The sequence below is a fragment of the Tarenaya hassleriana genome, unplaced genomic scaffold (genome assembly GCF_000463585.1).
Source record: "Tarenaya hassleriana unplaced genomic scaffold, ASM46358v1 Cleome2, whole genome shotgun sequence".
Classification (NCBI taxonomy): domain Eukaryota; kingdom Viridiplantae; phylum Streptophyta; class Magnoliopsida; order Brassicales; family Cleomaceae; genus Tarenaya; species Tarenaya hassleriana.
In genome coordinates, this window is record NW_010965372.1 from 6,767,427 (window position 1) to 6,788,448 (window position 21,022).

At 37.0% G+C, this 21,022-nt stretch overlaps 3 protein-coding genes and 1 long non-coding RNA gene across 4 annotated transcripts; 3 read left to right on the forward strand and 1 right to left on the reverse strand.

The window, feature by feature from the left end:
* The first annotated feature begins 1,219 nt into the window (after window positions 1-1,219).
* On the forward strand, window positions 1,220-8,727 carry LOC104812747 (pre-mRNA-splicing factor ATP-dependent RNA helicase DEAH1). Its single transcript, XM_010540071.1, has 28 exons — window positions 1,220-1,373; window positions 1,867-1,968; window positions 2,059-2,189; window positions 2,298-2,501; window positions 2,615-2,683; window positions 2,873-2,959; window positions 3,060-3,093; window positions 3,187-3,241; window positions 3,590-3,649; window positions 3,777-3,848; window positions 3,994-4,057; window positions 4,230-4,309; window positions 4,425-4,492; window positions 4,578-4,635; window positions 4,772-4,829; window positions 4,914-4,982; window positions 5,166-5,234; window positions 5,477-5,566; window positions 5,859-5,945; window positions 6,066-6,181; window positions 6,262-6,328; window positions 6,420-7,460; window positions 7,652-7,714; window positions 7,825-7,948; window positions 8,049-8,149; window positions 8,246-8,308; window positions 8,398-8,470; window positions 8,588-8,727. The coding sequence occupies exons 2-28, from the start codon at window positions 1,872-1,874 to the stop codon at window positions 8,635-8,637; spliced, it is 3,150 nt and encodes a 1,049-aa protein (XP_010538373.1). The 5' UTR covers window positions 1,220-1,373; window positions 1,867-1,871; the 3' UTR covers window positions 8,638-8,727.
* A 1,244-nt stretch (window positions 8,728-9,971) lies between these two features.
* LOC104812748 (pre-mRNA-splicing factor ATP-dependent RNA helicase DEAH1-like) lies at window positions 9,972-16,420 on the forward strand. Its single transcript, XM_010540072.1, has 23 exons — window positions 9,972-10,083; window positions 10,673-10,706; window positions 10,810-10,864; window positions 11,211-11,270; window positions 11,399-11,470; window positions 11,617-11,680; window positions 11,860-11,939; window positions 12,057-12,124; window positions 12,210-12,267; window positions 12,401-12,458; window positions 12,543-12,611; window positions 12,794-12,862; window positions 13,118-13,207; window positions 13,511-13,597; window positions 13,724-13,839; window positions 13,916-13,982; window positions 14,074-15,114; window positions 15,316-15,378; window positions 15,486-15,609; window positions 15,710-15,810; window positions 15,907-15,969; window positions 16,059-16,131; window positions 16,245-16,420. The coding sequence occupies exons 1-23, from the start codon at window positions 10,081-10,083 to the stop codon at window positions 16,292-16,294; spliced, it is 2,565 nt and encodes an 854-aa protein (XP_010538374.1). The 5' UTR covers window positions 9,972-10,080; the 3' UTR covers window positions 16,295-16,420.
* Window positions 16,421-18,429: 2,009 nt separating this feature from the next.
* On the forward strand, window positions 18,430-19,475 carry LOC104812750 (glycine cleavage system H protein 3, mitochondrial-like). The gene is made up of 4 exons (XM_010540073.2): window positions 18,430-18,582; window positions 18,684-18,772; window positions 18,975-19,145; window positions 19,261-19,475. Exons 1-4 carry the CDS (start codon window positions 18,474-18,476, stop codon window positions 19,387-19,389), a joined length of 498 nt encoding a protein of 165 aa, XP_010538375.1. The 5' UTR covers window positions 18,430-18,473; the 3' UTR covers window positions 19,390-19,475.
* Window positions 19,476-19,528: 53 nt separating this feature from the next.
* LOC104812749 lies at window positions 19,529-20,860 on the reverse strand. The gene is made up of 2 exons (XR_771631.1): window positions 20,738-20,860; window positions 19,529-19,919 (listed from the first exon to the last, which is right to left on the reverse strand). It is a non-coding gene; the product is annotated as an uncharacterized LOC104812749 (long non-coding RNA).
* Window positions 20,861-21,022: the final 162 nt, after the last annotated feature.

Sequence of the window (21,022 nt, forward strand, 5' to 3'; positions counted from 1 at the left end):
CTGAACCCTGGAGCTGTATCGATTGAATATCTGGAAACGCTTGATCTCTTGTCAGGAACAGGGTGCAGCATGGAATCACTGCACAACATAAGCATTGTCTATGGGAATAACTCAGCTTCCTTTGGTTTCTTGAAACTATATAACCAGAAACAGAGTTTGATCGAATTCAGCATGAACAGTTAACAGTGTGAACTTCCCAGACAACAGGAACTCACGGAAATAAAAAAAAACTTCCACTTCAAACAAAAAAAAGAAAGAAGGAGAAAGTGGAAGCTTTTGTAATGGATGGTGTCTAAAGGACAGAAAGGAGAGCAGTTTAGTTGGAGAAGAAAGGTGAGAAGATCTTTAGAGTGGAAAACTATGGACCGAGTGAGGGTTTATGTATAGCAGAAGCAAAAAGGCCTAAAAAAAAAATAATTTAAACTTTTTTTTTTATAAGTATGTTGTAATAAAAAAACAACAACTACATAACCGACAGCTTTGAAAGAATGCTTGTCTGAAGCGTCCCAGAAATTATTCCACAAACCATGGCCCACCTGAGACTAAAAGCACTTGGCGACTTTAAACTACTTGCCGTTTACACGGTGCAGCTGCAAACACCATGCCGTCTTTTCCTTTCTAAATAACGCTCTTGCTCGTATGTCATATATGTACATGGTAATATATATGTATGTATATATTTGCATTTAGTAAATTTTCAAGGCACAAACCGAACTCATCACAGTGGCTGCGATCGATTTTTTTTTGGGTTTAAAAAAACACAAATGTAGAAAGTGATTGAATTGGGTTTATATATTTGAGTATACTTATGGCTCAAAAGGCCCAAACCAATTACTATTGAGATTTATCTGATTACCGTTCATTTTTTTTAAACTTTTTTACTGTTATTTATAATGTTGAACTTTTAATTACAAATTAGGGTAAATCTCATGAAAATTTAAATTCCTAAACTTGTAAAATGGTAGAAAGTTAAACCCAAAAAATAAATTCATCAACTTGCAAATTATATTATTGGAATGCTACCGTTTTTGACCAATTTTGACTCGTAAATACCAACTTACGTGGATTCCACGTCATGAGTGCTACATCAGAATGAATTAATTGGCGCATCATCAATTCTCAAAATTAAATAACCGATAAAAATTAAACCGGTTCAGGGTTAACCGGCTCATTTAAAAAGATTTAAAAAACCCCATAAACTTTTTCCCCCAAATCGAACTCTAACCCTTCTTCCATAGTCGAACCCTAACCCCTCCTCTTCGTCTTCTTCGATTTCGTCTTCTTCTTCGGCTTCTTCCATTTCGTCTCTTCCTGGGCTTCTATCCCTTCTTGGGTTTTTCATCGGCTTTCGAGTTTTTCGACTTCATCTCCGGGTTCGTTTCTATCCCTTTCTTCGACTTCTATCGCTTCTGGGTTGTGGCAGGCTGTGTTGATTTTCTGGGTTGAAACCCTAAACCCTAACCCCGTTATGTTATGTCGAACAGATGTTGGTTTATGTTATGTTGAATCTATGTTCAGTAAAATGTTATGTTAAATAAATCTTAATCATAAGCGTAATGTTGTGATGAATTTTTGTTCGTTGTTTACGATCAGTGGCATCATTTTGACAAGTTCATGGTTAATGGTTGAATAGCCTAAAAATTGCTTGAATTTGAGATTGTCTCCTAATGAAAAGAGTAGGCCTGGAGATTGGAATTTTGAAGGTTTGGCTCCTCTTACACGAGAGTTCAAGGGGCTGCTTTACTAATTAATTGAAATTTTAGTTTAGTATGCAGTCTATGATTCGACCTAGTTCTTGAAGTGTTAGACTTAGTTTGATATGCAGTCATTGATCACATCTTTGGTTCGTTGTTTGTTTCGATGCAGGGAGAATGGGGAGCAACGATTTAAAGACCTGGGTCTCGGATAAGCTGATGGTTCTACTGGGTTATTCACAAAATGCCGTAGTTACATATCTCATTGCAAAAGGTAGGTTGCCATTTTTGTTTCTGGTCCTGAAGCTAACGAAACATTCTTTGGATGTTGTTGTATGTTATAAATGGAGTTTTCTCGGTGCAGCTAAAAGTTCGAAATCACCCACTGACCTTCTGAATGAGTTGGCGGAGTATGGCTTTTCTTCATCAAGTGAAACTCGTTCATTTGCTGAGGAAATGTATGCCAGAGTTCCCCGAAAAGTGACTGGTGCGAATGTGAGTTTCTGAATATGGATGTCATGTTTTTGGTTGAAAGTTTTTGTTGATTATATGGCTTAATCATAATTCTAATTTTGGATTGTTTTTGGTTTCTTTTTCCATCAGCTTTATAAGCAACAGGAAGCAGAGGCCGCTATGCTGGTGAGGAAGCAGAAAACATACGCTCTTTTGGATGCCGATGATGAAGAAGATGAAGATGGGGGCACTATTGATCAAAAACGGTCTTCTGCTTCTGAAACTAAAAAATCAGATAAAGGCAGGAAAAGGTTCAGAAAGAAAAGCGGGCATTCAGAAGATGATGATGACGAAGTATAGTTTTTTTCTCCTCACTGACAGATTTCCTTATCGTTCTTACTGTTACACATAGCTTGCAATCTCTTCTGATTATGTGATACTTGTTTTGAATGAATGCAATGATTTAGGTGGCTGTTAAAGATGATGATAGGCAAGTTAAGAGAAGAATTTCTCAAGATGAGGATGATGGGTCAGAGGTATATCTGACGACTCAAGGGTGCTTCTGTTTCAGTTTTTGTTTGGATCTTGGTAGTCTGTATTGCATAAATCCATCACTTCACATTAATTATTGTTTGTTTGTGAGTAGTTATCTGTGTGTGGTAAGAATCAATTTTTATATATTCTAATTGTTGTTAACACCTTTTTGCTGCGTATGTGGCATGCAGTCTGAAGAAGAAAGGTTACGTGACCAGAAAGAGAGAGAGGAGTTGGAGCAGCACTTAAGAGATCGTGATGCTGCACGAACGCGGAAGGTATGCCTTAGTAAAAATCTTTCACTTATCAATATATTCTATTATATAATCTATGATCTTTTTGTTAGTAACGTTTCCCCTTGATTGTTTACATGTGCAGCTAACAGAGCAAAAGTTGTCAAAAAAAGAGCAAGGTATGGAATTAACATTCCTTTGTTGCATGGAAATATAGAAAATATTATTCCATGTTGTGGTTTCATTTTGGACTTTTTTCCATCACAAAACAGAAGAGGCTGTTCGAAGAGCCAATGCTTTGGAGGAGGATGATATTGGGCCTTTAAGGTACTTTCAGTGTTTTCCTTGATGAATTTGCCTTGCTCTTTTTGTGTTCGTACCTCGTTCAATTGCTTTGAGAGAGAGATGCATAGATAGAGTAGTTGCCAAGCATGATTGTCATAAGAGCAACAGTGAAGAATGTTCCAGTGCATGCACTGTTACATCCTGGGTCGTAATTGCTATAGAAAGTTGCAGTTGCGATGTCCATTGATTATAGTTTTAGTGAGGAGTTTGGATGAAACTTCTGCTCTCCCAGTTACCAATGTTTTACTCTGTTCCCACTGGTTGAAGTGATCTTCGAAGGCTAGTTTACACTGTAATTGTTGTCTATTGTCCTTTTGGGTTCTGTTTCAGGAAAGTCTCAAGACAAGAATATTTGAAGAAAAGGGAACAGAAGAAATTAGACGAACTAAGGTATATGACTATGTCCTTCTTTCCTCGAAGAAAGGTTTTCGGTATTAAATTTGACTTCTGTTTCGTTATTTTCATTTTTGCTCTCTTTTTTCCACTGACTCTTCTCCTTTCCTCCTCCTCTCTTCAGGGATGAGATAGAAGATGAGCAGTATCTTTTTGAAGGTGTTAAGGTCACTGAAGCAGAAATTAGGGAATATAGGTAAGCGTTATATCTTTCTTGGTTTATTCCTACGAATTACCAGGTAACACAGTGTCATGGTTGTATTTACATTCAAAAGGTTATATCAGTTACTGGTGTCTTTTTCCTGGTTAACCGAACAAGGTTCAATCCGATATCTTGACAGGCACAAGAAAGAACTTTATGAGCTCTTGAAGAAAAAAACAGAAGACACAGATAATGTAGAGGAGGTAATGTTTGCATTTTCCTGAGTTCTTTCTTTGGTTCATGGCCCTCTGAATATATCCTTGTTATGTGGCATGCTTCAAGGGGCGTTTGATTCGGATGTTGTTCATCTAAAATTTTGAGCATCATTAATCCTGATAACACTTATCTCACTTTCTTCCAACCCTCTGAGTTCAGTATAGAATGCCAGATGCTTATGATCTAGAAGGGGGTGTTAACCAAGAGAAGAGATTCGCTGTTGCTGTGCAACGATACAGGTGAGGTGACAGTGTGCTGCAAGTAATCCTGCTCGTTCTTTTCTTCTTACACCAGTGATATCTCTTTTTTTTATGCAAAATGTTTAAGGGCATCTGAAATATCTTATTTGATTAGGGATCTAGATGCTTCGGACAAAATGAACCCGTTTGCTGAGCAAGAAGCTTGGGAGGACCATCAGATTGGTTAATCTCTTGTTTACTTCTTTGACTACATTCTTGTCTCTAGTATACCTTGATGTAATTGTCATTGTCTGATTTTGTTGTGCAGGAAAAGCGACACTAAATTTTGGTGCCAAGAATAAGAAGCAAACATCTGATGATTATCAGTATGACTTGTTGCTTATTTGCTCTTTTGTTTTTCTTCTGCCATTATCGCAAGTATTTTTAATGTCATCTTGCAAAGGTTTTCTGTGAACTTTTTTTCTTACCATGATTTGAGGATTTGAAGTAATTTCCCTGTAGGTACGTTTTTGAGGACCAAATAGACTTCATAAAGGCGTCTGTCTTGGCTGGTGAAAATGTAGGCCGGTTATGTTTCTTGAGCATGATGTATGCTTCGGTCATATGCTGATATAAAGCTAACTCCATGTTTTTGTCATTGCAGTATGAAGATGAGATGCCTACTGAACCGTCTCAAGATTCCAAGGCAAAGTCAGATTTTGAGATGCTTCAGGTGCTAGCTTCTTCTCTTTTCCTCATTTACTTTGTTTAATCAATTAAATCTCCCAAGCCTCTTTTTAGGATATTTTTATTGGGAAGAAATTCATGTGAACTATAATAGTTTCCTTTTATCAAGTTCCTAGCAGAGATCAAATCGTATTCTGATAGATTCTTTCATTTAATATTTATGTATTAGGAGGAGAGAAAATTACTGCCAATTTATCCATATCGTGATGAACTGCTTGCGGCTGTGGAAAAACATCAGGTAATTCTAACTGTCATGTCTTTGCCATTGTTTTTAAATGGCGTTCAAAATCATTTCATGACATGAAGGATGGGTTCTTTCTATCAATCGATGCCAAAAATAGTCCTGTTCGGACATTAGATTTTTGTGGATTGAATTGTTTGGTAATGGAAGTATCCAAGTTTGATCTTTCCTTAATTGTTTCTGCCCTTTTACATGTAATAAAAACTTCTTCTTTTTTTCTTTCAATTTTATGCTGCCAGGTTCTTATCATTTTGGGGGAAACTGGTTCAGGCAAGACTACGCAATTACCACAATATCTTCACGAAGCTGGTTACACAAAGCGTGGAAAGGTACTGCTTACTACTTGTCCCTAATTGCGGCCGCATTTATTCCCTTGAACACATAAACAGAGGAGTTTTTGGCGTAGAACTTGTCTATAAATTGGTTAATGTTATCAATTTGTTAAATGTAAGTAAACATAACCTTTCATTGCTTTGCATCGGAGTTTTCCATATTTATCAGAAGCCAGTTTTTTAGAGGCCCAATTGCATTTAGGAAAAGAGCATTTGTGTATGACCTGTGGTTGGATGGCTTGAAAACTTTAGAACTGGTCGTAAAGCAGTTCTCTTTTATCAAATACAGATTGGTTGTACGCAACCTCGAAGAGTTGCAGCTATGAGCGTTGCTGCTCGTGTTGCTCAAGAAATGGGTGTCAAGCTTGGGCATGAGGTACGTTGGTTTTTGTCAGTTTTCACATTGTTTGAATGTCTTTTGCTGCTAGCAATTGATTGTTACACAATGGTCGTGTAATCAATGCAAGGATTTTAAACCCATGCTTATCATTTACAGGTTGGGTATTCCATTCGGTTTGAAGATTGTACCTCAGAAAAAACAGTTCTGAAGTATATGACTGATGGGATGCTGCTGCGTGAGCTTCTTGGAGAACCAGATCTTGCTGGTTACAGGTAATGGATATTCATGCCCTGCCATAATTTTGTATGAGAAATATTAAAACTGCTCTGCTTACTGATCGCAAACCTTACAGTGTCATTATTGTGGATGAGGCTCACGAAAGAACTCTGTCAACCGATATACTATTCGGGCTAGTCAAGGCAAGCTAATTTTTCATACCACATATTGTTTACTCATGTTGTCAGGGCCAGATCTTTGGGATATTCTGATTGTGGCTTCTTATTGTGACAGGATATAACACGGTTTCGACCAGATCTGAAATTATTGATATCCAGTGCGACAATGGATGCAGAAAAATTTTCTGATTATTTTGATTCTGCCCCGTTATTCAGAATTCCTGGAAGGAGATATCCGGTTGTGATTCACCATACAAGAGCACCGGAAGCGGACTACCTGGATGCGGCTATAGTTACAGTGCTTGATATCCATGTGAAACAGCCACTTGGAGATATTTTGGTCTTCCTCACTGGTCAAGAGGAAATTGAAACTGCTGACGAGATCTTGAAGCACAGGATAAGAGGTCTGGGTACAAAGATTCGCGAACTTATTATATGCCCTATATATGCAAACCTTCCCACTGAACTGCAAGCAAAAATATTTGAACCAACTCCAGAAGGGGCACGGAAAGTAGTGCTGGCAACGAATATTGCTGAAACATCATTAACCATTAATGGTATTAAATATGTTATTGACCCGGGCTTTTGCAAGATGAAGTCGTATAACCCGAGGACTGGGATGGAGTCTTTGCTTATAACTCCTATTTCTAAGGCTTCAGCAAATCAACGAAGTGGTCGAGCAGGAAGAACAGGTCCAGGAGAGTGTTACCGATTATACACGGCTTATAATTACTACCAGGACTTGGAGGACAATACAATGCCGGAAATACAAAGGACGAACCTTGCTAGCGTGGTGCTTGCTTTGAAGAGTCTCGGAATTCATGATCTGCTCCACTTTGACTTCATGGACCCCCCACCTGCTGAAGCTCTTCTCAAGGCTTTGGAGTTGCTCTTTGCTTTGGGTGCTCTGAATAAACATGGTGAATTGACTAAAGTTGGCAGAAGGATGGCAGAGTTTCCACTTGATCCTATGTTATCCAAGATGATTGTTGCTTCTGACAAATACAAGTGCTCTGATGAAATAATCTCGATTGCCTGCATGTTGTCTGTGGGAAATTCAATATTCTACCGCCCTAAGGATAAGCAAGTTCATGCCGACAATGCAAGATTGAATTTCCATACCGGGAATGTCGGTGATCACATTGCTTTGCTTAAGGTTGGTATTTTGTGTTCTCCTCTGACACTGTCTATGTTTTTTGTGTTTAAAAGTCGCGTTTGATATTCTACTTGGGCATATGTTGTTCAAATTGTTACTGGGTTGTGCTCCCCCCCCCCCCCCCCTCATGAATGAGAAGGTTTTACAGTTAGAAATTTATGTTTACCATCTCTATTTGTGTTGTTCTGAAGGTTTACAGTTCTTGGAAGGAAACAAATTACTCAACTCAATGGTGCTATGAGAACTACATTCAGGTATATTCTCTTCTCCATTTTCCTGCTCCCTATTAGTGTTTTATTATTATTTTGTTTAAACATTTTGCATAACCCATTTTGGGTATACTTGTTCATTTGTCCCTTTTCAGGTCAGGAGTATGAAAAGGGCCAGAGATATACGGGACCAACTGGAAGGGCTTCTCGAGAGAGTTGAAATAGAACTCACCGCCAATCTGAACGACTATGATTCAATAAAGAAGTCTATAGTAGCTGGTGCGGATTTCTAAATCCTCCATTTAATAATTATCGATTTTCAACTTCGTATGGCATGCTTGCTCTTTTCTTTTCCTAACAAGCTTGTTTACTTTCTCAGGGTTCTTCCCACACTCGGCCAAATTACAGAAGAATGGGTCATATAGAACAGTGAAACATCCACAAACCGTATACATACATCCTACTTCAGGACTATCTCAGGTTAGTACACTGTCCTAAATCACACGTCTGTGTGTTAATGAATCGCAGAATCTGATCCTGAAAAATCAATTGAAAATTTGTTGGTTTGGGCCTCAGGTATTACCAAGATGGGTGGTATATCATGAACTTGTCCTGACCACCAAGGAATATATGCGCCAGGTGAATAAATGTTTTTCTTGGGTTCATACTTTCGTTCATGAACTGATGAGCATAATCCTAAATTTGTCCGAACCTGGGGATTGTTTCAGGTGACAGAGTTGAAGCCGGAGTGGTTGGTGGAAATAGCTCCTCACTTCTACCAACTCAAGGATGTCGAAGACGGTAAGCAAAATAATTTTCCTCTTGGTCCAAATGTTTGTTTGTCGTTCTGTTTCCCTCCTGAGAAGCAAATTAGTTTTAAGTCTCTAATAAAACATTGGGGTTGTTAACGTTTCGTAGGTGGATCCAAGAAAATGCCCAAAGGCAATGGACGAGCAGCCGCCTTGTAGGGTTTGTGCTGTGTAATTAAAATTTTGCTGCTTAACCTGTAACTTCAATACGAAAAATTTTATTAGATACTATGAAAGTAGTTCTCTTTATGTTGTTTGAAAAAATATTTATATTTTCAAACATCAATTATGTACAAAGGGTTCTTGAATGGATAGATTTTTCGAAATGTTTTTAATCTAAAAACGTAAGTTGGTTACCAAAATTTTGAAAAATTATTTGGATGAAAAAATCAATTAAGAAAATCAATTTTTTAAATTTTCAAATACCCAAAAATAAAAATATCAAAATCAAAAATTTAAATTAAAACTTTCCATTCTATAAAAAGTTTTAATCTTGAAAAAGAATCAAACAAAAAATCTATCTCAAACCAAATTTGAAATTGATCTACTTTTATAAAGTATTATATTATCAAAATATCTCTAAACACATTTAGTGATTCAATTTATATTTTTCATATAAGTTTGATTTTTATAAATTATATTAACTATATACATATGACTTAAATATTAAATTATGTATATAGTTAATATAATTTATAAAAATAAAAATTATTTAATTTCGTAAAATTTAAAATTAATTTCTTTAATCCAAAAACTATCGAATGCTAAATAAAATACATTATATTTTAAGCACAGTGGTGCGCGTGGATGGGTCCAATAGCTTTTATGGATCCTTATAAATTGATTAAGAAATGTATTAGTTCCATTTCACTACCCATAATTTTTTTGTATTATTATTAAATATTGAACTTTAACCGAACTTCCTAATTAAATTAAGTACAACATTCAACTCTCTGATTTCCGCATTAAAATATAAACCATGTTCAAACGCACATATGAAAACTGAATTTTCCAATTTTTAACATATTTCTAACTCCAGATTAACATCGTATGGTGACGTTGAATTTACACGTTGAATTTAGATGACGTAGCTATGAGTGGTTTGAGCATTCGTGTAGAAATTTGAATCAATTTTGAAAATTGAAAATACTTATAAAAGTGTCAAATCTGATCCGACCAAATATTATGGGAAGATTCCAACTAATACGACCATAGGTTTTGGTAGATCGGTTTCAATTCTTTCCCTTTTCTTCATGTATTTTTTTTTTTGAAGTTGCAATGAGAGTGAAATATAGGAGACTTAATTTTTTAAGTTCTACGCAGGTAGGTAACGTTTATTTCACACGTTTTAATTAATTAAGGATATACATGTCTTTTCCCATTTACTGAAGGCTAAAGTAGACATTTACTAATTCGTTCTAATTTGCGTGATTTGCCCGTCTCCTTATAAATTGAGCCGAAAATTTCAAACTACTGTTTCTTGCCATTTTTGCGGTTTCTTGAGGATCCAGCTACAGGAGAACCAAGGACGGAGAGCTTTCTCCCCTTTTTCAGCCTCAACTCAGCTGCCGCTTCCCGAGATCACTCAGGCTACCAGTAACAATGGTACGATTCTCTGTAAACCCTTTTTATTTTCGGTCGAATTTGTTTTTGGTCGCTGCTCAGTAAATGGATTTCTCGCCTAGCATCTGTTCACATAGGAAATTAGGGATAGTGGTTTGCTTAAGTTCGATTGCTCGATTTGGTGAAGGGGATTCGTATTTGCTCGGATTTCCGAAAGAACTAGGAGTTTATATAAGTCAGAATTTCTCTTTTATACTTAACTGATTTATGCATCCTCCATAATCTAATCTCGTTGCTTGCCGGAAATATTCACTTGGGGTAACTGTTGTTGTGTGAAACTTTGATTTTGCTTAAGTTCGATTGTTTGATTTTGCTGGAAGAGATTTGCATCCGTTCGGATTTTCCAAAGTAAAAGTTATATAAATCAGAATTATCTTTTATACTATATTGATTTATGCATCCTCCAAAATCTAATCTCGTTGCTTGCTTGAAGTTTTCCCTTGGGTTTGCTGTTTTTGTGGTCATTTGGTTTCAGACCAAGAGAACGAGGAGGGACAGAATTGTCGGCGGCAAGTTCTATATACTTTTTCTTTTTGTTAGTAACGTTTTCCTTTGTTTTATATGTGTGCAGCTAACAGAGCAAAAGTCGTCAAAAAAAGAGCAAGGTATGGCCTAAGGAATCAACATTCCTTTGTTACATGCAAATATAGTCAATATTATTCCATGCTGTGGTTTCATTTTGGACTTTTTTTTTCCATCACAAAACAGAAAAGGCTGTTCGGAGAGCCAATGCTTTGGAGGAGGATGATATTGGGTCTTTAAGGTACGTTCAGTGTTTTCCTTGATGAATTAGCCATGCTCTTTTTTTGTTCGTGGCTCGTACAATTGCTTTGAGAAAGAGAGATGCATAGATAGAGTAGTTGCCAAGCATGATTGTCATAAGACCAACAATGAAGAATGTATCTGTGCATCAACTGTTACATCCACGGTTGTAATTGCTATAGAAAGTTGCAGTTGTGATGTCCATTGATTATAGTTTTGCTGAGGAGTTTGGATGAAACTTCTGCTCTCCCAGTTACCATGTTTTACTGTGTTCCCACTTGTTGAAGTGATCTTTGAAGGCTAGTTTACTGTAATTGTTGTTCATTGTCCTGTTGGGTTTGTTTCAGGAAAGTCTCAAGACAACAATATTTGAAGAAAAGGGAACAGAAGAAATTAGACGAACTAAGGTATATGACTATGTCCTTTTTTCCGTAAAGAAATGTTTTCCGTTTCAAGTGTGACTTCTGTTTTGTTATTTTCATTTTTGCTCTTTTTTCTTTCACTGACTCTTCTCCTCTCCTCCTTTCCTCTTCAGGGATGATATAGAAGATGAGCCACATCTTTTTGAAGGTGTTAAGGTCTCTGAAGCAGAAATTAGGGAATATAGGTAAGTGTTATACCTTTCTTGGTTTATTCCTAGGAATTACCAGGTAACACAATGTCATGGTCGTATTCACATTTAAAAGGTTATATCAGATACTGGTGTCTTTTTTCCTGGTTAACCGAACAAGGTTCGATCCGATATCTTGACAGGTACAGGAAAGAACTTTCTGAGGTCTTGGAGAGAAGAACAGAAGACACTGATAATGTAGAGGAGGTAATGTTTGCATTTTCCTGGGTTCTTTCTTTGGTTCCTTGCCCTCTGAATATATCCTTGTTATGTGGCATGCTTCAAGGGGCATTTGATTTGGATTTTGTTCATCTCGACTTTTGAGCATTGTTATACATGATAACACTTACTTTACTTTCTTCCAAGTTCCAACCCTCTGAGTTTAGTATCGAATGCCAGATGCTTATGATCTAGAGGGGGGTGTTAACCAAAAGAAGAGATTCGCTGTTGCTGTGCAACGATACAGGTGAGGTGACAGTGTGTTGCAAGTAATCCTGCTCATTCTTATCTACTTACACCCGTGATATATCTTTTTTATTACGCAAAACGTTTAAGGGCATACTAAAATATCTTATTTGATTAGGGATCCAGATGCTTCGAACAATATGAATCCCTTTGCTGGGCAAGAAGCTTGGGAGGACCAGCAGATTGGTTAATCTCTTGTTTACTTCTTTGACTACATTCTTGTCTCTAGTTTACCATGATGTAATTGGCGTTGTCTAATTTTGGTGTGCAGGAAAAGCGACACCAAATTTTGGTGCAAAGAATAAGAAACAAGCATCTGGTGATTATCAGTAAGACTTGTTGCTATTTGCTCTTTTGCTGTTCTTCTACCATTGTCGCAAGTACTTTTTAATGTCGTCTTGCAAAAGTTTTCTGTGGACTTCTTTTTACCATGAGTTGAGGATTGAAGTAAATTTTTTGTAGGTATGTTTTTGAGGACCAAATAGACTTCATAAAGGCATCCGTCTTGGCTGGTGAAAATGTAGGCCGGTTATGTTTCTTGAGCATGATGTATGCTTCGGTCATATGCTGATATAAAGCTAACTCCATGTTTTTGTCATTGCAGTATGAAGATGAGATGCCTACTGAACCGTCTCAAGATTCGAAAGCAAAATCAGATTTTGAGATGCTTCAGGTGCTAGGTTCTCTTCTTTTCCCATTTACTCTGTCTATTCAATCAATTCTCCCAAGCCTCTTTTTAGGATATTTTTATTGGGAAGAGGTTCATGCGAACTATAATATTTTACTTTTATCAAGTTCCTAGGAGAGATCAAAGCGTATTATGGTAGGTTCTTGCATTTAATATTTATGTATCAGGAGGAGAGGAAATGCCTGCCGATTTATCCATATCGTGATGAACTGCTTGCGGCTGTGGAAAAACATCAGGTAATTCTAACTTTCATATCGGTGCCATTGTTTTTAATTTACCAACTATATGCCAAAGAAAGCCGTTGTCCAAAATTATTTCATGACAAGAAGGATGGGTTCTTTCTATCAATCTGTGTCAAAAATAGTACTGTTCAGACATTGGATTTGAGTGGATTGAATTGTTTGGTCATGGAATTATCCAAGTTTTGCTCTTTCCTTAATTGTTTTCCCCCCTTTTACATGTAATCAAAAGTTTTTTTTTCATGCTGCCAGGTTCTTATCATTTTGGGGGAAACTGGTTCAGGCAAGACTACCCAATTACCACAATATCTTCACGAAGCTGGTTACACAAAGCGTGGAAAGGTACGTCCTACTACTTGTCCTTAATTGCGGCCTATAGTTTAATGCATTTATTCCCTTGAACACATAAACTGAGAAACTTTTGGCGTAGAAGTTGTCTATAAATTGGTTAGTGTTATCAATTTGTTAAATGCAAGTGAACATAATCTTTCATTGTTTTGTGTAGAGTTTTTCGTATTTATTAGAAGCCAAATTGTTACAGGCCGGGGGTTGTTTAGGAAAAGAACATTTGTGTATGACCTCTGTTTTGGATGGCTTGAAAGTTTTAGAACTGGTGGTAAAGCAGATCTCTTTTATCAAATACAGATTGGTTGTACGCAGCCTCGAAGAGTTGCAGCTATGAGTGTTGCTGTTCGTGTTGCTCAAGAAATGGGTGTTAAACTTGGGCACGAGGTATGTATGTTTTTTGTTAGTTTTCACATTGTTTAGACGTCTTTTGCTACTAGCAATTGATTTTTACACGACTGTCGATTTATCAATGTGAAGGTTTTAGACCCTATTGGTGCTAATCATTTGCAGGTTGGGTATTCCATTCGGTTTGAAGATTGTTCTTCAGAAAAAACAGTTCTGAAATATATGACTGATGGAATGCTGCTGCGTGAGCTACTTGGAGAATCAGATCTTGCTAGTTACAGGTAATGGATATTCCTGGCATAATTTTGTTATGAGACATAGCAAAACTGCTCTGCTTACTGATTGCAAACCTTGCAGTGTCATTATTGTGGATGAGGCTCACGAAAGAACTCTGTCAACAGATATACTATTCGGACTAGTAAAGGCAAGCATAATTTTCATACTGCGTACTGTTTACTCGTGTACTCAGGGTCAGATCTTTGGGATATTCTGATTGTGCCTTCTTATTGTGACAGGATATAACACGGTTTCGACCAGATCTGAAGTTATTGATATCCAGTGCGACAATGGATGCAGAAAAATTTTCTGATTATTTTGATTCTGCCCCATTATTCAGAATTCCTGGAAGGAGATATCCGGTTGTGATTCACCATACAAGAGCACCAGAAGCAGACTACCTGGATGCGGCCATAGTTACAGTGCTTGATATCCATGTGAAACGGCCACTTGGAGATATTTTGGTCTTCCTCACTGGTCAAGAGGAAATTGAAACTGCTGACGAGATCTTGAAGCACAGGATAAGAGGTTTGGGTGCAAAGATTCCCGAACTCATTATATGCCCTATATATGCAAACCTTCCAACTGAACTGCAAGCGAAAATATTTGAACCAACTCCAGAAGGGGCACGGAAAGTAGTGCTGGCAACGAATATTGCTGAAACATCATTAACCATTAATGGTATTAAGTATGTTATTGACCCGGGCTTTTGCAAGATGAAGTCATATAACCCGAGGACTGGGATGGAGTCTTTGCTTATAACTCCTATTTCTAAGGCTTCAGCAAATCAACGATGTGGTCGAGCAGGAAGAACAGGTCCAGGAGAGTGTTACAGATTATACACGGCTTATAATTACTACCAGGACTTGGAGGACAATACAATGCCGGAAATACAAAGGACGAATCTTGCTAGCGTGGTTCTTGCTTTGAAGAGTCTCGGAATTAATGATCTGCTCTGCTTTGACTTCATGGACCCCCCACCTGCTGAAGCTCTTCTCAAGGCATTGGAGTTGCTCTTTGCTTTGGGTGCTCTGAATGAACATGGTGAATTGACTAAAGTTGGCAGAAGGATGGCAGAATTTCCACTTGATCCTATGCTATCCAAGATGATTGTTGCTTCTGAAAAATACAAGTGCTCTGATGAAATAATCTCGATTGCCTGCATGTTATCTGTGGGAAATTCAATATTTTACCGCCCTAAGGATAAGCAAGTTCATGCCGACAATGCAAGGTTGAATTTCCATACCGGGAATGTTGGTGATCACATTGCTTTGCTAAAGGTTGGTATTTTGTGTTCTCCTCTGCTTCTGTCAATGTATTTTGTGTTTAAAAGTCGCGCTTGATATTCTACTTGGGCATATGTTGTTCAAATTGTTACTGGGTTGTGCTTGCTTCTTATTCTCTTAAGTCTCCCTTCATGAATGAGAAGGTTTTGCAGTTAGCAATTTATGTTTGCCGTCTCTATTTGTGTTGTTCTGAAGGTTTACAGTTCTTGGAAGGAAACAAATTATTCAACTCAATGGTGCTATGAGAACTACATCCAGGTATGTTCTCTTCTCTATTTTCCTGCTCACCAGTGCTTGTTTACCATTTTGTTCAAGCATTTTGCATAACCCATTTTGGGTGTATTTGTTCATTTGACCCTTTTCAGGTCAGGAGTATGAAAAGGGCCAGAGATATACGGGACCAACTGGAAGGGCTTCTCGAGAGAGTTGAAATAGAACTCACCGCCAATCTGAACGACTATGATTCAATAAAGAAGTCTATAGTAGCTGGTGCGGATTTCTAAATCCTCCATTTAATAATTATCGATTTTCAACTTCGTATGGCATGCTTGCTCTTTTCTTTTCCTAACAAGCTTGTTTACTTTCTCAGGGTTCTTCCCACACTCGGCCAAATTACAGAAGAATGGGTCATATAGAACAGTGAAACATCCACAAACCGTATACATACATCCTACTTCAGGACTATCTCAGGTTAGTACACTGTCCTAAATCACATGTCTGTGTGTTAATGAATCGCAGAATCTGATCCTGAAAAATCAATTGAAAATTTGTTGGTTTGGGCCTCAGGTATTACCAAGATGGGTGGTATATCATGAACTTGTCCTGACCACCAAGGAATATATGCGCCAGGTGAATAAATGTTTTTCTTGGGTTCATACTTTCGTTCATGAACTGATGAGCATAATCCTAAATTTGTCCGAACCTGGGGATTGTTTCAGGTGACAGAGTTGAAGCCGGAGTGGTTGGTGGAAATAGCTCCTCACTTCTACCAACTCAAGGATGTCGAAGATGGTAAGCAAAATAATTTTCCTCTTGGTCCAAATGTTTGTTTGTCGTTCTGTTTCCCTCTTGAGAAGCTTAGTTTAAGTCTCTGATAAAACATTGGGGTTGTTAATGTTTCGTAGGTGGATCCAAGAAAATGCCCAAAGGCAATGGACGAGCAGCCGCCTTGTAGGGTTTGTGCTGTGTAATTAAAATTTTGCTGCTTAGCCTGTAAATTTCATACAAATTTTTTTTATTAGATCCTATGAAAATGATTCTCTTTTAAGTTGTTTGAAAAATTATTTACAAAAAAAATTAATTTGTAATTGTATTACTCTGTTTAGCTCTAGTATTAAGTGATATATATATATAATGGGTTAATCCCTTGAAAAAATATATCAAAATGTTTCACATAAAATCTATTGTATCCAAAAATATCGAAAAAAATCCTAAATTTGATAATTTTTTAGATAAAAATCAGGAATTTATTATTTTATTTCATATAAAATCTTTGACTATTTTGAACAAATTTTTAGTTGATGTAACACTAACATAGGTATATTGGAATACTAAATGTATCGCCGCCATGTCAATCCCAAATCAGTATTAATTTTTTTTTTTTTGTTACAGTTTTTAATGATTTGGTTTATAGACTTTAATTGAAAGTTTTTGTTCAAGTTCAAATATTATTATGAAAGTTTTTGTTAAAATTCATGTATTGTTGTGTAATTTTTTTTTATCAAAATTTAGAAATAATGATGTTAAACTTAGTATGATATAAAATATATGAATCAGTTAAAAATAATATTTTAAATTAGTATTTAGTACTAGAATATTACATAATCAATTATAAGATATTCAAACATAAATATAAATACGTAAAAAGTTAAACCTTATAATTTGACCTAAATGCTTACTGATGTTCTTTAAAAAAATGTGATAATAGGCACTAGCTAATGGCAAACAATATTTATACGTTTTTAGTACCTCATTATAAAATATTTGATGCAGCCATTTTGAAAACAAATGGAAAAAATAGAAAAATTAACAGTAAATACGATATTTATTTCGAAAATTGTGAGAATTCGTTTTATAAATCGCAAAGATTTTATACATACAGTCGAAAGTAGAGCAAATGTATCGATTATGGCAACGGCGGGAAGATATTTCTTGCTGAAAAATTTATCTTCACGCGCCAAGATTTTGAAACCGGAGAAAACAAGCAAAAACGGTGGGTTACAATCCACCCGAAATAGGCGCGTGATGCTAACGCGCCATGCTTGCGATTGGGAGTTTGAAGTTTGAACGCTTGGGGGGGTTGTCGCGTGTTTTTTCTTCGACCTTAAAGTTATTGTTTCGCCCATAAAACTAATGGGCTTTATGGGCCTCATCATGAACTAATCTAATAAACCATAACACTGCAAATAAAAAACAATTCTTTTTTTTTGTCAATGAATAAAAACAATTCTTTAAAAAAATATATGATTATCTATTAAATTATTTTTCAAATCAACATACACAATCTTATAAATTCGAAAATTCATAAGCGCAGTTACGAACTAACCAAATCATTTTAATATAACACAAATTTAGAGAACACATCTAACAATTGGTGGTTGAAAAGGTATAAAGTCATTTTCAATATTTTGGATTCGATTCTATTGATGGAAAAAAAAAATTTCTGAACCAAAATAGTCTATATATAAATTTTGATCTCGATCCTAGAGTAGATGTAATCGGATCGAAGACCTAGATAATCATTCTGGTTATAAAAAAAAATTATCGAATACAGAAACACACAATTTTAAATTGTAATTTAAAACACATATTTGGGTGATATGATTAGTTTTTAGTGTCTGTAATATACTTTTCTTACTATTTGTCAATTTCATTAAATTCTAAGGGTCAAAATAAATCTCACTTAATATTAGAATAACATATACATATGCTCGATATCATACCCAAAAAAACATATGCTCGATATTAGAGTAATAGATGCAACAATATATTGGTTCCACTATCGAAAATTGTTTTTTTTTTTTTGTTATATTATAACATTGAAACATATGGTGAGATTTAGTACGTCATATCGGATACTTACAATGATCTATTATGTGAACTTAATATTATTATTATTATTATTATTATGACACAAGATACGATGACGGATGATCATAATGATAATAATAATTACCGTCAACGGTATTAACCATCTGAACCAATCAGAAGGTTCGGGTGACACTTTTGATCAACACCTTAAGATGAGGCCTTCAATGTCTACCATACATCTAAAGATACAAACACCAAATGGAAACTTTAAGACCCTTTTCCCTTGTACCATTAACCCATTCACAAAGGAAAAAAAGAGAGAGATGGCTCTGAGAATGTGGGCTTCTTCTACAGCCAACGCTCTCAAGCTCTCTCGCGCCTCCAAGGCTAACCTCTCTCCCGCTTTCTCCATCTCCAGATGCTTCTCCACAGGTAAATTCTCTTCCAGACATGTTTGCTCGAGAACGGTCTCTGGGAATGCTGTCTGAAATTGTTGATGGGTGTTCCGTTTCTGGGTGGATTTTGGCTTTTAGTGTTGGAGGGGCTGAAGTATGCGAGTTCACACGAGTGGGTGAAACATGAAGGCTCTGTGGCTATCATTGGCATCAGTGACCATGCCCAGGTATCCCAAAAATTAATACAGTCGCCGCATTTTTTGGCTTTTTTTCCTTGTAAAATCTCCCATCCCATTTCAGAAAGATTCGAAATTCACGAGTTTTGCCATGAACCCAGTTGTGGTTTTGCCATGAACACAGCTTAGAGCTGGTTCCCATCCCATGGAGAATCTTGTGACAAAACAAAGCACGTTTTTTTAACTATGTCAGGACCATCTAGGTGAAGTGGTGTTTGTGGAGCTGCCAGAAGAGAATGCTTCAGTTAACAAAGACAAAGCCTTTGGAGCTGTGGAGAGTGTCAAAGCCACGAGTGAAATCATTTCCCCCATCTCCGGTGAAGTCATTGAAATCAACACAAAACTCGCCGACTCGCCCGGCCTGGTATGTCTCAGAAAGCGAAGGCCTTTTGCCATGAAACCGAGCAAGATCGAAATCTATTTACCTCTATTGACAGATTTGATGAGCTCACGTCAATTGGCTTTTGTGACTTGTACAGATCAACTCGAGCCCTTATGAAGATGGCTGGATGATCAAAGTGAAGCCAAGCAGTCCCTCGGAGCTGGAATCTTTGATGGGTCCAAAGGAATACACCAAGTTCTGCGAGGAAGAAGATGCTTCTCACTAGCCCTAAAAAGAAGAAAAACAATGAAAATCCACAAACTGACCCACCATAAAGATCAATCTATCAATTCTCGTGTTTCTTTCTCCTCAGCTTGTGTGGATTACTCTCCATTTTCCTTTACATCATTCATGCCCAGAACAAAATATAGGTCAAGAGAGACCAGACAGGCTTTTATCATTTAAGACAGATATCTAACACACAGAGAACGTAGTCGTATAATTCCTGTCTTTTGGCACGTAGAAGATGACCTTTCAATACAAACTATACATTTCTGCAAACCGCTATCCATTGCTGGGCAACGGGGAAGCACCAACATCCGGTGACTGGGTGTAGGAAAGTGAGATGAGTTCAGACCGGAGTCTCTCCGCCTCATCGCCATTTTCCATGCTGATTCCACTCGTAATGTCATTGTTGCCGGGCGAAACATCTGATGGCTTAGATTCCTCTGGCGAGGAGTACGCTATCGCGATGAGAGATTCCCGGGCTTGATCCTGAGGGGCCTTTTCGCTCGGTTGTTCCATCAATGCCTGCTTCTGCAATTTGGCAAGGGGACAAGATCCATCTAACATAAGTTGATTGATATGTTGCATGAAAACAGTGAACAGACTCCACCAATATGACTACAAGATCCACATCTGAGTGATGAAAAGCATAAGTCTTTTGACAAGTAATCAGTTCAAGCTTTGTGTTTTAGGACAATTGAAAGTCACATTTTCACATAAGAGTTGTGAAAATGTGTAACACCAAATTGACCAGAGAGACAATGGAGATCTTCTTTATAAAAATAAAACAATGGAGATCTTATCCATAGAAACTTAGGACATCACAAACGTAAGAGATCAGAGCTATGCAAGTCCATGACAAAACCCAACAAAACCAATGTCTTCCTGTTTGGTTGACAAGAAAATCCTGATCAGAACTTAGAAAAGAATTCCAAATCCTGAGCTCTGGAAAATCGGTCACCGATTCCCCGTTAAAGGACCTGAAAACGTCAAAAAAAAAACGCCCATGGCCACCGATTCACGATCAGAGCGAAACAAAGTCAACGCGCATTCTTCGATTTTCCCTTATCAAAAATTTCCGTTGAGATCTTCTCGGGAAACAAACAGATACCGATAGGATTAAGACAGAATCAACAGCGGAGTAAAAAAAACCCTAACCGGCGAACCGATCAGACAACACGTACTAATCAAATCGATAAAATTTCGGCTCTTTTTAGCAATCTTCACCGTTTGTTTCGCTCGAGATTTTCTCGGGAAACAGAAGGGGGAAAAAGCGATTCAAGGAAACGGATTCGGAGAAGAGGAGCGAGCAGCAATCGGTAGATCCAAGGAAGGGGAGAAAGACGCACCTGGTTGATTCGGTCGGTAACGGGAAGTGGTAGACTTTGGTCGGCGACAAATCGGAATTCTTGCAATCTTATTGGGCACTCCCCACATGCATTTTATTCTTTATTCTATAGTTTCTGAATATAGCCTCCACCTAACTGCGGTCGACCATTTCATTTCGGTCTACGTCACCGGATGACGAATCGAATAAATATTAAAATGAATATGATTTTTTTTTTATAAAAAATATGTAGTGGGATATAAAAATAATATATTTTTATTAAATAAATGTTTTTTTCAATCAATTA

Excerpts from the sequence above, each read along its gene's own strand:
- LOC104812748 (XM_010540072.1), top strand. Across the intron at positions 11,271-11,398 it reads AAGAAATTAGACGAACTAAG|GGATGATATAGAAGATGAGC; the intron begins GTATATGACTAT and ends TTTCCTCTTCAG. Across the intron at positions 11,471-11,616 it reads GCAGAAATTAGGGAATATAG|GTACAGGAAAGAACTTTCTG; the intron begins GTAAGTGTTATA and ends ATATCTTGACAG.
- LOC104812747 (XM_010540071.1), top strand. The coding sequence starts at position 1,872 with ATGGGGAGCAACGATTTAAAGACCTGGGTCTCGGATAAGCTGATGGTT. Across the intron at positions 7,461-7,651 it reads ATCACATTGCTTTGCTTAAG|GTTTACAGTTCTTGGAAGGA; the intron begins GTTGGTATTTTG and ends GTTGTTCTGAAG. Across the intron at positions 7,715-7,824 it reads GCTATGAGAACTACATTCAG|GTCAGGAGTATGAAAAGGGC; the intron begins GTATATTCTCTT and ends GTCCCTTTTCAG.
- LOC104812750 (XM_010540073.2), top strand. The coding sequence starts at position 18,474 with ATGGCTCTGAGAATGTGGGCTTCTTCTACAGCCAACGCTCTCAAGCTC. Across the intron at positions 18,583-18,683 it reads CTCCAGATGCTTCTCCACAG|TGTTGGAGGGGCTGAAGTAT; the intron begins GTAAATTCTCTT and ends TTTGGCTTTTAG. Across the intron at positions 19,146-19,260 it reads TCGCCGACTCGCCCGGCCTG|ATCAACTCGAGCCCTTATGA; the intron begins GTATGTCTCAGA and ends TGACTTGTACAG.